General features: G+C 40.2%; 1 protein-coding gene across 1 annotated transcript in view; it reads left to right on the forward strand.

Annotated features, from left to right (window-relative positions):
* The window catches only part of LOC127570344 (E3 ubiquitin-protein ligase HECW1-like), a 315,832-nt gene that overhangs the window by 181,198 nt on the left and 115,974 nt on the right, over positions 1–18,660 (forward strand). Inside the window, 3 exon segments of the mRNA XM_052015802.1 lie at positions 538–1,646; positions 1,648–1,882; positions 14,420–14,521. Coding sequence (XP_051871762.1) covers positions 538–1,646; positions 1,648–1,882; positions 14,420–14,521 — 1,446 coding nt within the window.

Here is an 18,660-nt window from a genome sequence, read left to right on the forward strand (position 1 = left end):
GGAAGGAGAAAGAAACACATTTGCTTGACCTCCCATCTAGGGGTTCAGATAATGGATGGATTTGAGCCCAAGTTATGATAAGTTGTATACTCCTGCTTCTATACTAAAGTAACCTGGGCCATCCCCTAAGTGGGGACCACATTCCATGCATTTGCACCAGAAATTGACAAATTGAGTGGGATGCAACCAACAGTGGACAAGTCAGTATATTAAAGAAGCATAACCCTGAGGCAGACAGGTAATGCCGTTTGCTCATTAACAAACCTAATTAACAGTTACATCAGATGAACTTGAGCTTCAGTGGAACTACTGAGGTTTTCAACTGCTCTCTAGATGTTTTCAGGCAAATAACATGAGCAGCAGTTGAAAATTACCCTTGTGATCTGCCTTTCCTCTTTAAGGATTCTTACTGACCTGTGATGTATTTCCAGCATTTATTGCTTGTAAAAGAAGTTTAATTATATGAGCTTGGTGCAGAACAGGTCATGATGGAATGCTTTCACTTCTTTCATTTTTTTTTTCTCTGACAACTTTTAGATGATGAAGATATCTCAGCCAGTACTGAAGCAGGATCAGCTGAACAACAGGAGAATCAGACGATGGACGTAACAGAGCAGACCTGTTATGAGTGCCAGAGTGTCAGTGGTACAGAAGAGGTTGAGCAGTTGAATGAAAGCGAAAGTAATGTGAATGGTGTGGACTTGAGTAGTCCACCCGACAGTACTAGTGTTGTGAATTTCAGTGAACCATCGCCAGTCAGTGAATTAGACCTAGCCATTGAAAACGTGAATGATGATGGTGACAACGACAAAGAGAATAATTTACCAGCAATATGTTGGACCTCAGGAGCCTATTGCCCGATTGTAACTGATTTACCCCAGCCTGAAGCTAGCTCAGTTTTGGATGGAACCTCAGAGAGAGAAAAAACACTGGAAAACGATGTCAGACAAGAAGAAGTATGTTCTGGTCAATCCATGCCTGAGGCTGAAAATGTCACTGAAGACATGGGTGAGGTGGACAGGACTGACAACAGTGAGGCTTCATCTCAGCAGGAAGATGGTACATTGAAAATGAGGAAAACAGGAAAAAGGAAAACCAGGCCATTCTCACTGCCGGTGTCTGAGCTGGAGTCTGTGATTGCCTCAGCTTGTGGTTCAGGAGAGCCAGAAACCCCTCGAACACACTACATCACTCTGCATCGGCTGCTCCATAGTCTGCCTTCCGCACAGCTGGATGACGATGATGCCCAAGAAGAGACCGGCAACAATTTTGTTTCCTTAGAACCGCCAGAAAAAGAAACCGAAGACCAAAGTGCAACGTGTGAAATGGATACTGCAGAGCTCCAAACGAGTAGTGACACAAGTGGGCCCAGCAACGTCGGGCGAAGGATGCTGCCTCGTAGTGCATCGGTTGAACATCTTTCTGAGTTAAATCAAATCCTAGAGAAGGATCAGCAAAGAAATCAAAGTGAGACTGGAACAGACACAGCACAGCAGGTCAATAATGAGTGGGACATCTGTGATACACCATGTTGTAGGACTTCCTGTTACAGCACTTCCTGTTACAGTACATCCTGTTACAGCACTTCTTGCCAAAGTACTTCCTGTTATGATAGTACAAATCACTTCTCCTCAAGCCATACCAGGTTTCTCCTCAATTGACAGTGCACGGCTATCTGAAAGTACAGTTTTCTCTTCACAAGAAGAGGAAGATGAGAACAGTGCATTCGAGTCGATGCCAGATTCAGGCCATAGCCCTGAGTACTGTGAGAGAATACAAGCAGACAGCATCGTTCAGTGGCCAGAAGAGCCTGCAGCCCAAGCACTGGAAAGGATGTTGGTAAATGATGAGATTATTGCAGGACAGAGCAGCAGAATGGAAGGTTAGAGCCATAGATGTACATTATGTGTACTTTAGACAGTAGCTTTTAATTCTCCCAGCATTATTATATTTTCATTCGCATTTGTTCACCCAGTAAAATAATTAGTTTGTAAACCTAAAATAATGAAGCATCTTCATATCTATTCCTCTCTCTTTTCATATTCCTGTTATCAGTGGTGGAGATTGATGTTGTAAATGGTAGCTACTTCTGCTCAGAAAACAATTAAAAGTGATCCTCTTAATAATGGACAGAGAATGAAGATAAAGCTTGTGATATTAGCCCCCCAAAAGTCACTGTTCCCTCTCCACACATTGTTTTATAGTTTCAGATTCTAGCACTGTCACTGTGAATTGAAAAAGTCATTATTCATAAATCAAGGACTTTGCATCATTTTCAACCCTATAAATGAAGAAAGATTTTCATTGGATAGAAGTTGTTTTTTACTGAGGAAGAATAAAAACAGCCCTAAATAAATATTAAGCCCTCACAGCACTTAAAGAAAATTAACCATGGACCCAATAATGTAGTCCCAACAAAGTTCTGTACTTTGGGAAGAAATATGCCCTTGGTCTTTTGTGCTCATTCTAAGTCTAAGCAGGTATTATACTCTGTATTGCTGCTCAGGTGCTCCAATAGTAGGGGTGGGAGGATGGAGGATATGGGGTACAGTAGCGGTGGAGAACTAATGTTTGGGGTTCTTGAAGAGCCTTCTGCAAGAATCTAAAACACTATATTGATGTGACATTTTCCTTCCCTGAATTCCTCTGCCATTCAGAAAGATTGAAGTCTTCAGGTCTTGGGCTTCTATGTACCTGTATATTTTTGAAGAGGATAAATCCCAACCTGAATATAACAAAATAGTTTCAAGAGCAGTACTGCTACACTTGTAGACAGTGAATGTTAGAAAGGGCCATCTCTGACTGGCACTCTAATTATATTGAATCAATAAGTGGTATAGTTGAAACTTCTAATTTGTACTAACAGTAATGTATAGTATCTTGTATGTGGAAGAATCTGTGGTTTCTCATTAGCCACATCAGAAACCACAAAACTGGATTGTTTGTGAGTCATCCTTGAGTCCAATGAAATGCTTAATAAGAAGGATTATCTATGCAACCCATATGTGGTCATTGGTCCCACACAGGGTAATATGTATCTCTTATACAAATCCCTTCGAATTTTATTTTAGTTCAGGTCAACAATTTGTTTGTAGTGCAGGTTCACCTGTGGGATTCTAAGCAGCTTCAACCCCTAATGCAAGGTCAGGAAATTTGAATTTCCAATGCCTCTGCCACTTGCTTGAACAGGATACAGGGCAACACTTACAAAACACAAGTCTGGAATACTCTGTGAGTCACCAGGTTTGCTGTTAATCACAAAGATCGTAGTCCCTTTTCCAAAACGTGTTTCATATCTGAAAATGAGGGTTCACCTCCCTGCCTGTAATCCTCACTTGCGGTTCTGGACAGCACACCAGGCTGGGGAGCGAGTACAGTGTAGATTTACCCAGGGTTCAATTGTGAGGATGGTTTGCAGAAACTTAGACTGCATTTCTTGGAAGTCAGAGGATTAAGCAGCAAATTAATTGAAGCATTTGAGGTATTAATAGGGACTGGTAGGCCAGAGAGTGAGAAACTATTTCCCCTTATTGGGAAGTCTTGATATTACAGTCTAATTAGACCCAGACTTTTCAACAGTGGCACGGCTAGTAAATCTCTGCCTTACAGTTCCAGCAGCCTGGGATCAATCCAGACCTCTGACACTGTCTGTGTGGAGTTTGCACATTCCCCCTGTGTCCACGTGGGTTTCCTTTGGGTGCTGCAGTTTCCTCCCACATCCCAAAGATGTGTGGATTCATAAGCCAATTGGTCAAAAATGCCCCTGGAGTACATGGATGATAAAATTGATGGGAATGTGGGGAGAATAAGTTACAGGGAAAATTAGCGGCAAAATGGGAATGCTCTCTGGGTGGGCATTGACTTGATGGGACAAATGGCCTCTTCCTTTGGTCTGTGAAAATAGATGTAGTGAAGTTAGGAAATACTTTTACACACAAGATGTTGGGAGAGATTTAGGACTCTGTACAATTAATGCTGGATCAGATTTAATTGTAAATTTGAGATTGATCAGTTTGATGAGTTATGGATTTAAGTCACAGATCATGCTTTGACCCTTTTAAATGGTGAATAGGCTCAAGGAGTGAGGAGGCTGCTCCTCTTCCTACATTCCAGTTTGGACACAAAGTGGAGCCTTATTGGACTTCAGAGAATTGTTGTTATTGGGATCATAGCCATAGGGGAAACAAATGGAGATTGGGAGGTGCATCATGGCACATTCTGGGAGTTATGATGGAAAGTGACACCCTTTCTCTCTTTTGTATGAAATGCAAGGCCTCACTCTCAAATGCCCAGTCGTTCAGGCCAATCAGTATTCTCCTGAGATACCAGGTGCAGAAATGAGGTGTCTCCTGCAACAGATTTTAATGGGCAAGTTGATGTAATGTGCTCCATGGTTTGGGACTTAGGGCCAGAGTCACACTTCAGGTCATCTAATGACACTGAGTTTGTAGACATCTACTTGATTCAGCTATGATATGAACATGGAAGTCAATGGAGTTCCTGCAAAGATATCAAAACTCAAGCTTCAAATCCCAAAGAAGGGTTCAAGATTCTGGAAAGGAAAATTGAAGTGATTTCAATTTTTTTAAGGAATTGATTTTTAATGTGATTTATTATGTGACGTTTAATTGCTTAGCATTATACTTTTGGGTTATTGAGAAGCAATCATGATTGCTAAAAGCATTTTCCAAACCATTTTAAGCGTTTCTGTTGGTTGTCTATTTCTGATATTAGTGGTATATTAGTGTTTTTTTTTGGTAGTGGATGGTTCTCCTATCTCTTTGACAAGCTTATTCCTTGTCTATTACTGCCTTTTATTTCTCGTTTGGTGCAATTTCTATTGTTTAGAAAGCAGTGATTTATTGTGATCAGTTGTTTTTATTGAAGTAAATAGGAAAAACATTGTCAAGACACTTTAAATTATAGAAATTTGATATATGATGGGATCTTTCTCATTCCTTGGAGATATGCTAGACACAGGAGACCAAACATCTTTTACTCTGCTTTGCTGGCTAGCCATGCATGCTTGGGACTTCTGTTCCCAGTCCTTTCAAATGTGCAGCATCAGGGTGAAGTTACCTCATTAAAATCTTCTGGCAGTACCCATGCCACTGTGGCCTTGTTATTGATGCTAATTTGCATGGGGGCAGAAACAGTGGCATTGTTAAGTTACTTCCAGAGTAGCCATAGAAACCACTTCTGATGCACATGACAACCAACGTTCTTATCTGAATAAATTCTACCTAATATTGTATTATCCTGCCTTATTTCTCTATTATCATTGACCACCTTGACTGTGATGAATCATGTCTAATGCAATGGAAGCACGTTATTCACATCCTACCCCAACCAACCTTGTGTTCCCCCCACCACTCAAGAATGGGTCTGTGATTAATAAGAAGGTAGGAGATGGAGATGAAGTCTTCAATTGGCAGGGTGCAAAAAGTGACATTATCTGGAGATTTCTACTGTGGCCTTGACTTCATATAACTTAAATTATTGATGTGGTAACACAAAAATGCAAGAAGAACACAAGAAAGTAGGAGCAGGAGTAGGCCATATGAGCCCTAAAGCCTTTCGATATGATTATGACAGATCTGCCCAAAGCATCAACTCATCTTCTGTGCCAATTTCCCATAGTCCTGAATTTCCCTGATCTTTCAAAACATTTGTCTACCTCCTCTTTAGTCTAACTTCCACAAGAGATAGAGAATTCCAGAGATTTGTCACCTTCTGAGAGAAGAAATTCCTTTGCACCTCAGTATTGAAAGACCACCTCCTTACCTTGTAGTTATTTGTGTCGTATCTAAATTTGCAGATGACCTTAAGTTAGAAGGAATGAAAAGTTATGTGGATGAGAGCATGAAGTTACAGAAGGACATAAAATCAAATGAGTTGGCAAAACAATGGTAGGTGGGATTTCAAATTGGTGAAGTATGAGGTGCTCCATTTTAAATCTGATTGGAATACATTCTTAATAGTAAGAAGACCAGGAAGAGTAGGGGAGCAAATAGACAGAACCTCACAGCATAAGGAGGCCATTTGTCCCATCATGCTTATGCCAGTTTTATAAAAAGATATCCTATTTAGTCCCCCAATATCTTCCCAAATTAATCCTACTCAAATACCTATCTATTTGCATTTTGAAAATTCACATGGAATCTAATTTCTCTTCTCATGTCCATCCATCAAAGTCAAAGAACTGCGTAGATTCAATGGACCAAAATGGCTGCCTCCTATGCCATAAGGAAATATGAAAAATAAATTGAGGTCCAGTCATTGAATGTAAAGGTTTAGCATGTCTTCCTTTTTTTTTTGTAGCTGGTGTATCTATTTACTAATGCAGACATCCCATAAACTTTTCAGATTGGTACACATCAACCCCAGGTCCTTCTGTCCTTGAATCACATGTGCTACTCGTTTCAGCAGTGCATTGCTGTCCTTTTAAAGATTTTTACTGTCCTGCCCACTGCCATGTTGCTGAATTTAATATTCTCCACAAAATTGTAATCCCGAAGCCACAGTTCAGTTCATTAATGTCTAACAAGAGAAGCAATGGTTCCCCTGAGGACTTAAGGACATATTTCTCTCCCATCAGAGAAACAACTCTTTACCACTGCCCTGTCTGCTATCCCTTAGCTGATTTTGTATCTAAATCACACAGGCCATTTAGAACTATATGTTTCTACTTTTCAAATGTAATGTTATATTGTATTTTTTCAAAGAGTTTTTGAAAATCCACATGTACAACTAAAACTGCACAGACTTTATCAGCCCTCTCTTAATTTCATTAAAGAAATCATTCCATTTGGTCAGAGAGTATTTGAATTTAACAAATCTATGCTGGTTAGCAAATCTTGCTTCTCCAAGTAAAAATTAATTTTGTCCTTTACAATGATCCCTCGTGGTTTTCCCATCACTGACGTTAGACTAATTAGCCCAGAGTTACCCCTCTGCCTTCTTTTTTTGAAAAGTGATTACACTGACTGTCCTTCAGTTTTCTGGTTTCACACCAAAATCTTTGTAGACTGGTCAAAATTTCTGCTCTCTCTGGATTCTCTGAGCAAACTAGGATTTGTTTCATCTGGATCAGGTGACTTCCTAACTTTGCATTATACGTAGGTTTCTATGTAGCTAATGTAAAGGTACTAAAAGTAATGGGAAATCTTGCATTGGTTTTTGACTCTAAGATGTGTTCAGTTCCAGTTCAGACTGAAAGATGAAAGCTTGCATTCACTACTGAAAAAAGATTGGTTAAGAGTCAATCAGTTCCCAGAGGCCATCATCCTATGTCAAAAAATGTTCCTAATTTACTGTGAATGTTGTTCTCAATGGCCACAGCTTGGCCAATGAGGACATGGTACAATAGAAAACACTTGAGAGACTCGGGCAAAGACATATGAGCAAATCAATGAAGGGTTTTATTCTGCATCTTGCTGACTCACATGATCAGCATTCACAATCAAATTCCATCCTAATGCAGGTATCATCTTTGATTCAGTGGTACTGTTCTAGCCTATGATTCAGAAGCTTGTGAGTTAAAGACCAACTCCAGTGATTTGAACTTAGGATCCATGCTGGTTCCACTGTGAAGGATCACGGGACTTTTGGAGTGTCATCTTGAGGCTGAAATGTTAAATTGAGGTCTTATTTCCCTCACAGTTGAGTATACCTTATTACATCAAGTCCAGGAAATTTCTAATAGAGCCCAGGCCCACGTTTATCCATCGTGAATATATGATCTGGTCATTATCATGTCACTGTTTATGGGCTGCCTTGTTTCCTGCATCAGAATAGAGGTTGGATTTCTCAAAGATGCCTATCTGCGAAGCAATTTGGGTGATCAGATAAATTGCCACATAAATCTAAGTTTTTCCTTAATGAACATACACACAAAAAAGTCATGTAAAAATTTTAAAGACTCTACACATAAGACTACTGTTATATGAGCTAGGCTTGGTGTTGGTTGGTGATCAAATGTTGTCCTGAGAGTGCTGTAGAGTATAAGATGGAAAGGATTTCATAAACTATCTGGGCATGTAATACTTCAGATCACACTGGATTAGTTCCATGGTGTTTTTACTCTTTATTCTGCAAATGATCCAGACTGAGCAGAATATTTTAATTGCTTATCATGGGTTAGAATTTCTATGCAGTTCCCCAATCTCCTATTTTAATTTAAGTGGAAAGCCTACAGAAACTCTAAGGAATGATAAAAATTGCAATTTCCAGCAATTTTCCACATTTTCTCATCCCCTGCTGAAAAGTAGGGAAATGCCCTGAAATGCTCAGAAATTCCAGGTCCATTTTTATTGGATCAGAAAATACATTTTCCTCAATCTTTTCTGTTCAACAAAAACAGGTAACTCCAATTATGTTCTGATTCATAAATTGTAATCCTCACCTGTTTGATTGGCTGCACAAGCATTAAATCTTGCTTCCTTCACTTGCAGTACTTTTTCCCTGTTCTGCTGAAGGTAATGATTTGGGCTATGATTAAGTTTCTGCGGGCACGAATTGCCTTTGGTATTTCTTCCAAGTTGCCATTCCTGTTAAGTCAAATGAGCCAAGTTGGGGACTAGCAGCAAGCCAGTCAAAGTAAGGAGACCTTTAGCAACACAAAAACACTAGATGAACTCAGTGGGTCAGGCAAGAATCTATGGAGGGAGATGGGCAGTCGACATTTCAGATCAAGATCTTTCATTTGTCTACACTTGGTGATGAACAGCAGTGTGAACTATGATATAATATTTTCTTTTTCCCAGTTCCAGAATGCTAGGTCAAGTGCAGAGATCTCACTGACCTCAGAACTGCACTCAGAGAGAACGAACGGGTACAAGACTTTACTTATTGATGTAACTGTGTATAACACCACAGTCTCATGTTCTTACTAAACCTTAAACTTCTCATTTAAAATAGATATCTGAAAATATCTTGGGATGTTTTCCTACTGGTTCTAGAAAAAGATGCGTGACATAAATGCAAGTTGTTAACTCGCCTTTTTTGTAACATTCTCCATTTACTATTATGAGATCACTTAATATTTGTGTGTGATGTCTGGCAAGGAACCCTCAAGTCTGTAATATAGTCATGAAGCTGCATTATTGCATACTGTTTTAGGGAAATCAAGTGGTTTAAATGCTATTAAAAATTGTGCTTATAGAGACCAATAACAGGACAGACATGAAAGAGTTCAAAGTATTCTGTCTTGTCCAGTAAACCATTTCTGCAAGATGTTATTATCAGCATTTCATCTACAGTACAATAACCCAACCATTGGCGTGTTGCATTTTCACTTAGTAGTTTTCATTTGAAAATCAGTGTGATGCTCTTAATATCACTTCAACATTATTCATAGAGTCAGGAATAAGGGTGATGAACTAAGAGCTTGGATAAATATGTGGAACTATGATATTGTGGCTCTTGCAGAGACTTAGCTGTCACCAGGGCAGGAATGGATACTGAATATTCCGGGATTTCAGTGTTTTAAAAGGGATAGGGAGGGGGGGAGAAGAGGAGGAGGAGGGTGGCGCTACTGGTCAGGAATACTATTACAGCTGCAGAAAGGGTGGATAATGTAGCAGGATCCTCTCTAGAGTCAGTATGCGTGGAAGTTAGGAACAAGAAAGGAGGAGTTACTCTACTGGGAGTATTCTGTAGGCCCCCTGGTAGCAGCAAGGATACTGAGGAGCAGATCGGGAGGCAAAAATATACAGGGTTGTTATCATGGGAGACTTCAACTTCCCAAATATTGATTGGCACCTGCTTAGTACTAAAGGTTTAGATGGGGCAGAGTTTGTTAAGTGTGTCCAGGACAGATTCCTGTCACAGTATGTTGACAGGCCGACTAGAGGGAATGCCATTTTAGATCTAGTATTAGGTAATGAAATGGGTCAGGTGATAGATCTATCAGTGGGTGAGCATTTGGGGGACAGTGACCACTGCTCCCTAACCTTTAGCATTGATGTGGACAAGGATAGGAGCAAAGAGGACAGGAAGATATTTAATTGGGGAAGGGCAAATTATGAGGCTATAAGACTAGAACTTGCGAGTGTAAATTGGGATGACATTTTTGAAGGGAAATGTACTATAGAGACGTGGTTGTTGTTCAGGGATCTCTTGCAGGATGTTGGGGATTAAATTTGTCCTGGTGATGCAGAGAAAGAATGGCAGGGTGAAGGAACCATGGGTGACAAGAGAGGTGGAACATCTAGTTAGGAGGAAGAAGGCAGCATACATAAGGTGTAGGCAGCAAGGATCAGATAGGGCTCATGAGGAATATAGGGTAGCAAGGAAGGAACTTAAGAAGGGGCTGAGGAGAGCAAGAAGGGGACATAAAAAGGCCTTGACGAGTAGGGTTAAGGAAAATCCCAAGGCATTTTTCACTTATGTGAGGAGCAGAAGGATGACGAGAGTAAAGGTAGGACTGATTAGAGACAAGGATGGGAAGATGTGCCTGGAAGCTGTGGAAGTGGGTGAGGCCCTCAATGAATACTTCTCTTCAGTCTTCACCAAGGAGAGGGTCCTTGATGACGCTGAGGACAGTGTTGGTAAGGTTAATGTTCTAGAGCATGTTGATATCAAGAAAGAGGATGTGTTGGAGCTGTTAGAAAATATTAGGACAGATAAGTCCCCGGGGCCTGACGGAATATTCCCCAGGCTGCTCCGCGAGGCGAGGGAGGAGAATGTTGAACCGTTGGTTAGGATCTTTGAGTCCTCGTTGTCCATGGGAATGGTACCAGAGGATTGGAGGGTGGCAAATGTTGTACCCTTATTCAAAAAAGGTAGTAGAGATAGTCCAGGGAATTATAGACCAGTGAGCCTTACGTTTGTGGTGGGCAAGCTGTTGGAAAGGATTTTCAGAGATAGGATCTATGGGCATTTAGAGAATCATGGTCTGATCAGGGACAGCCAGCATGGCTTTGTGAAGGGCAGATCATGTCTCACAAGTCTGATAGGGTTCTTTGAGGAAGTGGCCAGGAAGATTGATGAGGGTAGTGCAGTAGATGTGGTCTACATGGATTTTAGTAGCAGTTAGCGTGACGCTATTACAGAGCCAGCGATCGGGGTTCGATTCCCGTTGCTGTCTGTAAGGAGTTTGTACGTTCTCCCGTGTCTGCGTGGGTTTCCTCCGGGTGCTCCGGTTTCCTCCCACATTGCAAAGACGTACGGGTAGTTTAATTTGGGTTTAAAATGGGCGGCGCAGACTCGTTGGGCTGGAAGGGCCTGTTACCACGCTGTAAATAAAATTTAATTTAAAAATTTAATTTAATTTGACAAGGTTCCACATGGTAGGCTTCTTTAGAAGGTCAGAGACCATGTGGATTCAGAATTGGCTTGCCTATAGAAAGCAGAGGATTGTGGTGGAGGGAGTGCATTCAGATTGGAGGGCTGTGACTAGCAGTGTCCCACAAGGATAGGTTCTGGCAGCTCTGCTTTTCGTGATTTTTATGAATGACCTGGATGAGGGGGTAGAAGGGTGGATTGGCAAGTTTGCAGACGACACAAAGGTTGGTGGTGTTGTGGATAGTGTGGAGGATTGTTGAAGATTGCAGAGGGACATTGATAGAATGCAGAGCTGGGCTGAGAAGGGGAAGATGGAGTTCAGTCTGGAGAAGTGTGAGGTGGTACACTTTGGAAGGACAAACTCAACTCCAAGGCAGAGTATAAAGTTAATGGCAGGATTCTGGGTAGTGTGGAGGAGCAGAGGGATCTGAGGGTTCATATCTACAGATCCCTGAAAGTTGCCTCACAGGTGGATAGGATAGTTAAGAAAGTTTATGGGATGTTAGCTTTCATAAGTCGTGGGATCGAGTTTAAGAGCCGCGAGGTAATGATGCAGCTCTACAAAACTCTAGTTAGACCACACTTTGAGTACTGTGTCCAGTTCTGGTCGCCTCATTATAGGAAGGATGTGGAAGCGTTGAAAAGGGTGCAGAGGAGATTTACCAGGATGCTGCCTGGTTTAGAAAGTATGGATTATGAGGAGAGACTAAGGGAGCTAGGGCTTTACTCTTTGGAGAGAAGGAGGATGAGAGGAGACACGATAGAGGTATGCAAAAAATTAAGAGGAATAGATGGAGTAGACAGCCAGCGCCTCTTTCCCAGGGCACCAATGGTCAATACAAGAGGGCATGGCTTTAAGGTAATGGGGGGGGGGGGGGGGGAGTTCGAGGGAGATGTCAGAGGGAGGTTTTTCACCCAGGGAGTGGTTGGGGCATGGAATGTGCTGCCTGGGGCGGTGGTGGAGGCAGATACATTGATCAAACTCAAGAGATTGCTAGATTAGCATATGGAGGAATTTAAACTATAGGGATATGTGGGGGGGAGGGGTTAGATGGCTTTTAGGCGAGGTTTAAAGTTCGGCACAACATTGTGGGCCAAAGGACCTGTATTGTGCTGTACTTTCTATGATTCATAGGCTAATACAGCACGGAAACAGGCCCTTCCACCCAATTCGTCCATACTGACCAAGGTGCCCACCTAAGCTAGTCCCATTTCCCCAAGTTTGCCCATATCCATCTAAACCTTTCCTATCCATGTACTCATCCAAATGTCTTTTAAATTTCATTTTGTACCCGCCTCAACTATTTTCTCTGGAAGCTCATTCCGTATAGGCACCACCCTCATTCCTTTGGTTGAAAAGAAAATAATTTGTTAGATGAGACTGACTGATTCAAAATTATAGAATCATGGAAAATATATAATATGGGTCATTTGAATCATGTTGCCTCTGCCAGTTGAAAATGAGCTGCCCATCCCCAGCCTACCTCCCAGATCTTGATTTGTATCCCTGCTGGTCACAGCTCTTAAGGTACACTTTCAAATCCTGTTTAAATGTGTTGAGGGACTCTGCTTCCACCACCCTTTGGGACGGTGAGTTCCAGGACCTACCACCCTCTGAGTGAAAACATTTTCCCTCATCTCCCCTCTAATCCCTGTACCAATTACTTTACATCTGCGCCCTTTGCTTTTTGTCTTATCTGCTGAGAGATCTAGGCCTTCCCTAGTTACTTTAACCAGGCCCCTTATAATTTTGTACATCTCATTTAAATCTCCCCTCATCCCCTTTTTTTTCAAAAAATACAACCCCAGCTTATCTAATCTTTCCCCATAGCTCCAGTTCTCCAGTTCTGACAATACCTTCTTAAATGTCCTATGCACTCTCTCTAGGGCCATCATCTAGTGTTTTAGTGTTGTGACCAGAACTGGACACAGTACTCTAGCAGTTATCTAATTACTGTTGTCTGCAGTTCTAGCATAACTTATAGACTATATCAAATGCTCTACCCTAATCAATCCTCCTTGTTACCTTCACAAAGAATTCAATTATTAGTCAGGCACAATATTCCCTTAACAAATCTGTGCTGGCTACCTCTGATTAATCTGTGCCCTTCTATAAGAAGGTTTGTATTGTTCCCAATAATTTGTCCACCACCCAAGTTAAACTATCTGGCCTGTAGTTACTTGGTTTAACCCTTGCTCCCTTTTTAAACAATGGTATCATGTTACAGACCTCCAAGTCTCTCGTACCAATCCCACTGACAGAATGTGATTTCCTTTACTAATTAATGCTCTCAAATTTTCAGGGAAGTTCTGATGGATTTGTATGGAATTCTTTACATTCCCATGTGTAAGTGCCTGCAAGTTGAGGATTCCCAAACTTACTGAGAACAGCTTGGCAGCACTTTCTTGACAGTGGTCTGCCATTAGACCTCTCGTGAAGTACCATGGGGAGTGTAAAACTGCAGCAATTACCCACTTCCTACTGTAGAGCATCCACACAAATAACCCACGCCAAGGTAGATGTGGCATATGAACAGCATCTCAATTCATTTGAATAGAGAGGAATGATTACAAGCATGTTTGGAATTTTTTGGAATTGTTTTAGCTTCTTTAAATATTTTTGATTTGCTTTTCAGTGTATTTAACCATTTTTTTCATGTTTAATCACTTCTTAAATATCAATTGAAACATTTTTGAATGCTTCTCAATGTCAGAAATATTCATACAATATTGACAGCTTTGACAGACAGCTAAACCTACCACTGAAGTTTTCATCAATTTTTCCTTGGGCTTTCCCTGGCTCTTCTGCACATGATGGGATTTATGTGAGAAAGACCCTACATGCTGTAGGGTCTTTGCCACTGAGCTGGGAGCCAATTTTTTCCAATTGCCCTTTTGAGGTCTATGCGAGGTAAGTGTGGTCATTCTTCTTAGGTCAGTGGTGAGCACAGATGTCTTGCCATTGACCACAAAATCTGAGCCTATTGTTATTAAAATTCAGCACGAATATAATTTCCCAGCTTTGCATTTGCATCAACTATTTTCATCATTATCGGGACAGAAAAAATATTTAATAGTTTATTGCTCTAATGTAAAGCAAAATGATTTTTTAAATACATTTTTCCTCTTGTAGGTGATATCCCTTTACCACACTGTGCTCAGACAATAAATCATCTGCCTTCTTTGAGACAAGACGGCAACCGTTACCCTACCATCGATGAGCCCCTTCCTCCCAGTAAGCTTTAATTTCTTTGTAATCATTCTGTTGTGGTATCAGTTTAGGAAGCGTATTGATTTTATTCATTCTGAATCAATTGAGAAAAGATAATTTGAACTGATAAATTTGATAGTGAATAAAACAGCTTGCAATTCTTCACAAGAAATCTATTTAAACAAAGATCAAAATCTTCCATTTCTTTCGTTAAATATGTCACAATATTTTATATATTTCAGAGGATGTATGTTATGCACAAATTATCAAATTGTATGTTTGGTAAAATACAACACATTTTTGCAAACAAAATGAATAAAATCTGCAAAAGTGGCTGTTTGATCTTAAGACTAGGCAGTTTGTTCTATTATGGAAAAAATATTCACCCCAAATGCATCAGTCTGTTTTGCATTAATTGGTGATCACATCTACATAGGACCTCGGAACTCAAATATGAGTACAATTCATAACCGAGCTCTGCTCCTAAGATAGGAAGTCCTAAATTTTCTGATGTGAGTTTATTTTACTCAGTGGCGATCTTTAGAATAGATATCATTTGCTTGGATTCCACATGGTCAAGGCATGTGAAATATGTTTTCATTTTCCTGAGTGTTTTATGTTGTCTGAGGGATACAGTCAAGGAAAGTAGCATAATTGAATATGCTTATGGTTGTCATCCTTTAAATCATGCATAAGCTATTGCTGTTAATTACTAGGTAAACTGGTAAATTCATCATCCTCTGTATAATTGGATCCTGGCATTGGTTCATGTGTGCTGCTCTTTCCTCCATTTCACTCTCCATTGGTTGACAACATGTATCCATCATCCAGCCTCCTAGGACAGTTACCATTCAACATGGAAAGCGTATGTTGCTTCCATTCCCCTAGGTGACAGAAATCACCTTGTCTGAATCTGGCAGATTGTCATGATAAGTTATTTTAGTAGCAACTGTGCATGTAACACAACCAGTGACTCAAAAATGACTTAAAGAGCAGAGTGCAGAAATATACACATATATCTACTTTAATTTTTCCCTACCATACAGTTGGTGAAATATTAGATGTAGTAATGATATGAGTAATGAAAGATTTATGTTCCAGTGTATTCTTGCGAACTGTAGTATTTCATTTCCACACAGAAAACCACATAATTTCAGTCTACACAGAAAATTGTGGAATTTACTTCCAAAGTATTGAATGTAATTCAAAATCCAGTGTAATGAAATAGATTTTGAAGCTGAGCATCAGTCCCAAAACAGCATTTACGAACCTGTTCCTTTATGTAAAGTTGCTTTTCATATGTTTTTGTTTATTGAGCTGACTATTGAAACATTGAGGTTGTTGCTGGCCATTATGGGGCATTAGGGTGCCTTTTAACTCCAGAAGGGAGTTCACAGTACACGTACATCTGTGGGGAAAATCAGGCCAGATGCCATAATGTTGAGGTCATTAGAGAGCACATACAACCATCTGGAAGAATACAGTACAAACACATCATGTTAATCAATTGCATGATGATTTGGTGCCAGTACTGCCATTTTGCTCTCAGTGCTCCAACTAACATCCTTTCTTAAACTCTCATGACTAATTTCACCTTTGATTTCAGGAAGGATCCCACACCAGTACTTTTTACAAAGGGATCAACCATTATTTACAGAATAGTTGCCAGTTTTAAAAAAACACAGGGAGTTCTCAACAGGTCAGGCAGCATCAGCGAAGAGAGTTAATGTTTCATGCGTCGACCTTTCATCAGAATTGCTTACTGCAGGGTACGCTTCTTCACCTTTATGAGGGTACATTCTTTGCCCTCGGCCATGTGGCAAGCAGTCTAAAAGGCTGAAGTTCCTAACTTACTATTCATAGAGCCTTGTGGTAGGATAGGAGCTTACTGAGATTGCCCAATATCTACCTGGCCCATGAACCATGAGCCCATTTATTTGAATGGGGATTGTAGGGCTGAAAGAAAGAAGGGGAAGTAAAGGTAAATAATATATTTTAATTATTAGATTTTTTAAATGTTTTTAATTATTTAGAGGTGTTTTGAAGAGTTTTAAAATTATTTTGGATTTTTTATCTTCTATTTCAATATTTAATCATTTTTAAATGTTTCTGAAAAGTAAGCAAAAAGTCATCAAATCATTTTCAGAACATTTCTCTTTTGGAAGTGAGAGAGCTCACAATTTCTACTACCTCTTGTGTAAAGATGTGTTTCCTGATATTATACTTGAATGACCAACATTTAATGTTATGCCCCTTATCCTTGCATTCGCCGCCAGAGTAAAGTTTATTTTGCCAACAACTTTAGTAATTCCACCATTAATCTCAAACACCTCAGTGGTATCTTTCCCTTAATCTCAACATTTTAAAGCTCCTTCCTGCACCATCAAACCCACTATTACAATGGCACTCTACCTGAAATTTTACAGAGCCAGATCTTGGCAAGATCTTCTAGAACCAGCAGGCCAATCTTGCTAGCTCAAATGGCCCCAGAGCTTGATAGCAGGGTTTTGAACAACATAATAGGGTGCTGTGTGTGAGTCAGAACAAGCCCCACCCGTAAAACTCCTTTGCAAGCCTTTGACAGATGACATGCCCTTCCTCTTATTCTCCATCTGTCAAAGCTGTCAAAGGTTTTTGGTGTTGAATCCTCCACCAAGAATGACATTGATACTCTAGTGACTATAAAACTTATTCAATATTCTTAAGAGCAGAACTCCATAGATCAGAAACTGCGAGCTGTGGCTGTCTTTCCTAAGGTGAATGCAATATTCACTAAATCTGACCAAGGACGTGCATAGATTTAGCATTGGCTCAGTGGTTTCATATTTTATATACATACAGTTCAGCACAGGATCCAGGGGCTGACTTCATGGATATTCCTTATTCCATTCTCAGACTTCCATCTCTCACCGCTCCACCACCATGGAGGTTATAAATGAAGAAGTGTTACAATTATAGAGATTGCCAATAAAGAGCAGGGGGTGCTGACAGCTTACCTCAGCTTCTCGAGAGAAGTGCTTAAACTTTTTCCTGTACTGGTAAAAAGTCAAGAAGATGAAACAAATGTTTAACGGATCTCCAGCACCTGATACAAAACTGGATGCTCCACATCTCCAATGCAGTCTGTTTACATGAAGCTTGCCAGAAGCTTGAGATCTGTACCAATTGTAACTTTGGGGAATGCACAGAGTAAGCTACAATCTTATATAAAATTGTAGAAGATTATCAGAGTTGGGAATTTAGTTCCACTATTTTAGGTTAACTCTAATAATACTTGAAAATGCCTCACATCTGGTGCAGCACAGAGAAGCAAGAAAATGTCAGAGAGCAAAGTCAAATTTTAGATTTTTATTTCTAGAATGTCAGCTCCAGCTCTCAAACTAACTTATGGCTAATAAAATCAGAAAATATTTAGCAGGTTTGTCAGCATCCATGGGCAGAGAAACAGCGTTAATGTTTAAGGTCAAAAACCTTCCTTCACAACTGAAGGTTGGAGATTTAACATCTGTACCTATACAAGGGTAGATGGGAAACTTGCTGAACTGATCTCACTCAAAAGTGAAGCCTTCCAAGGATGTCTGCTGTTGCCCATCCCGTTGAAGGTCAGGTGCCAACATAATGAAAGACCTAAGAGATCTCTGAATTTCTGAAATTGGCTACAAGTTTCAGATGACATTATGTCATTTTCAGGCATTCTCTGGAGATCTACATATTTAGCTTTAAAGACCTGATTTATTTTTGCACATTTTCTTGGGATAGGGTGGTTATAAGAAAGGAGGCTACTTATTTCCCCTTTAAAAGGAGGAAAAGCTTTATGGCCTTTCAGAGTCATGTTGTATCCTTGATCCACATCATTCCAATGTAGCTGCTTCTTTCAGTACATTTGTTTAAGCAGGGACAAATACAATTTTAGACACCAAGAGGATCAGAGATTCAGCAATTGAGCAGCAAAGTGGATTTGAAGCATAGGATTGGCCACAATCTAATTGAATGGCAAAGCAAACTCATGGGGCTATATGGCCTGTCCCCTGCTTCTCTTTCTTATCCTTTAGAAGTGAGACCACAGGGATTCAGTCTTACAAAGGAAATCACACTGAATTATGAAATATCATGTCAAATGATTCATGTTTAATGTTGCTCTGAAATAACAAAAATAATTTAAC

This window comes from Pristis pectinata, chromosome 5, assembly GCF_009764475.1.
Source record: "Pristis pectinata isolate sPriPec2 chromosome 5, sPriPec2.1.pri, whole genome shotgun sequence".
Classification (NCBI taxonomy): domain Eukaryota; kingdom Metazoa; phylum Chordata; class Chondrichthyes; order Rhinopristiformes; family Pristidae; genus Pristis; species Pristis pectinata.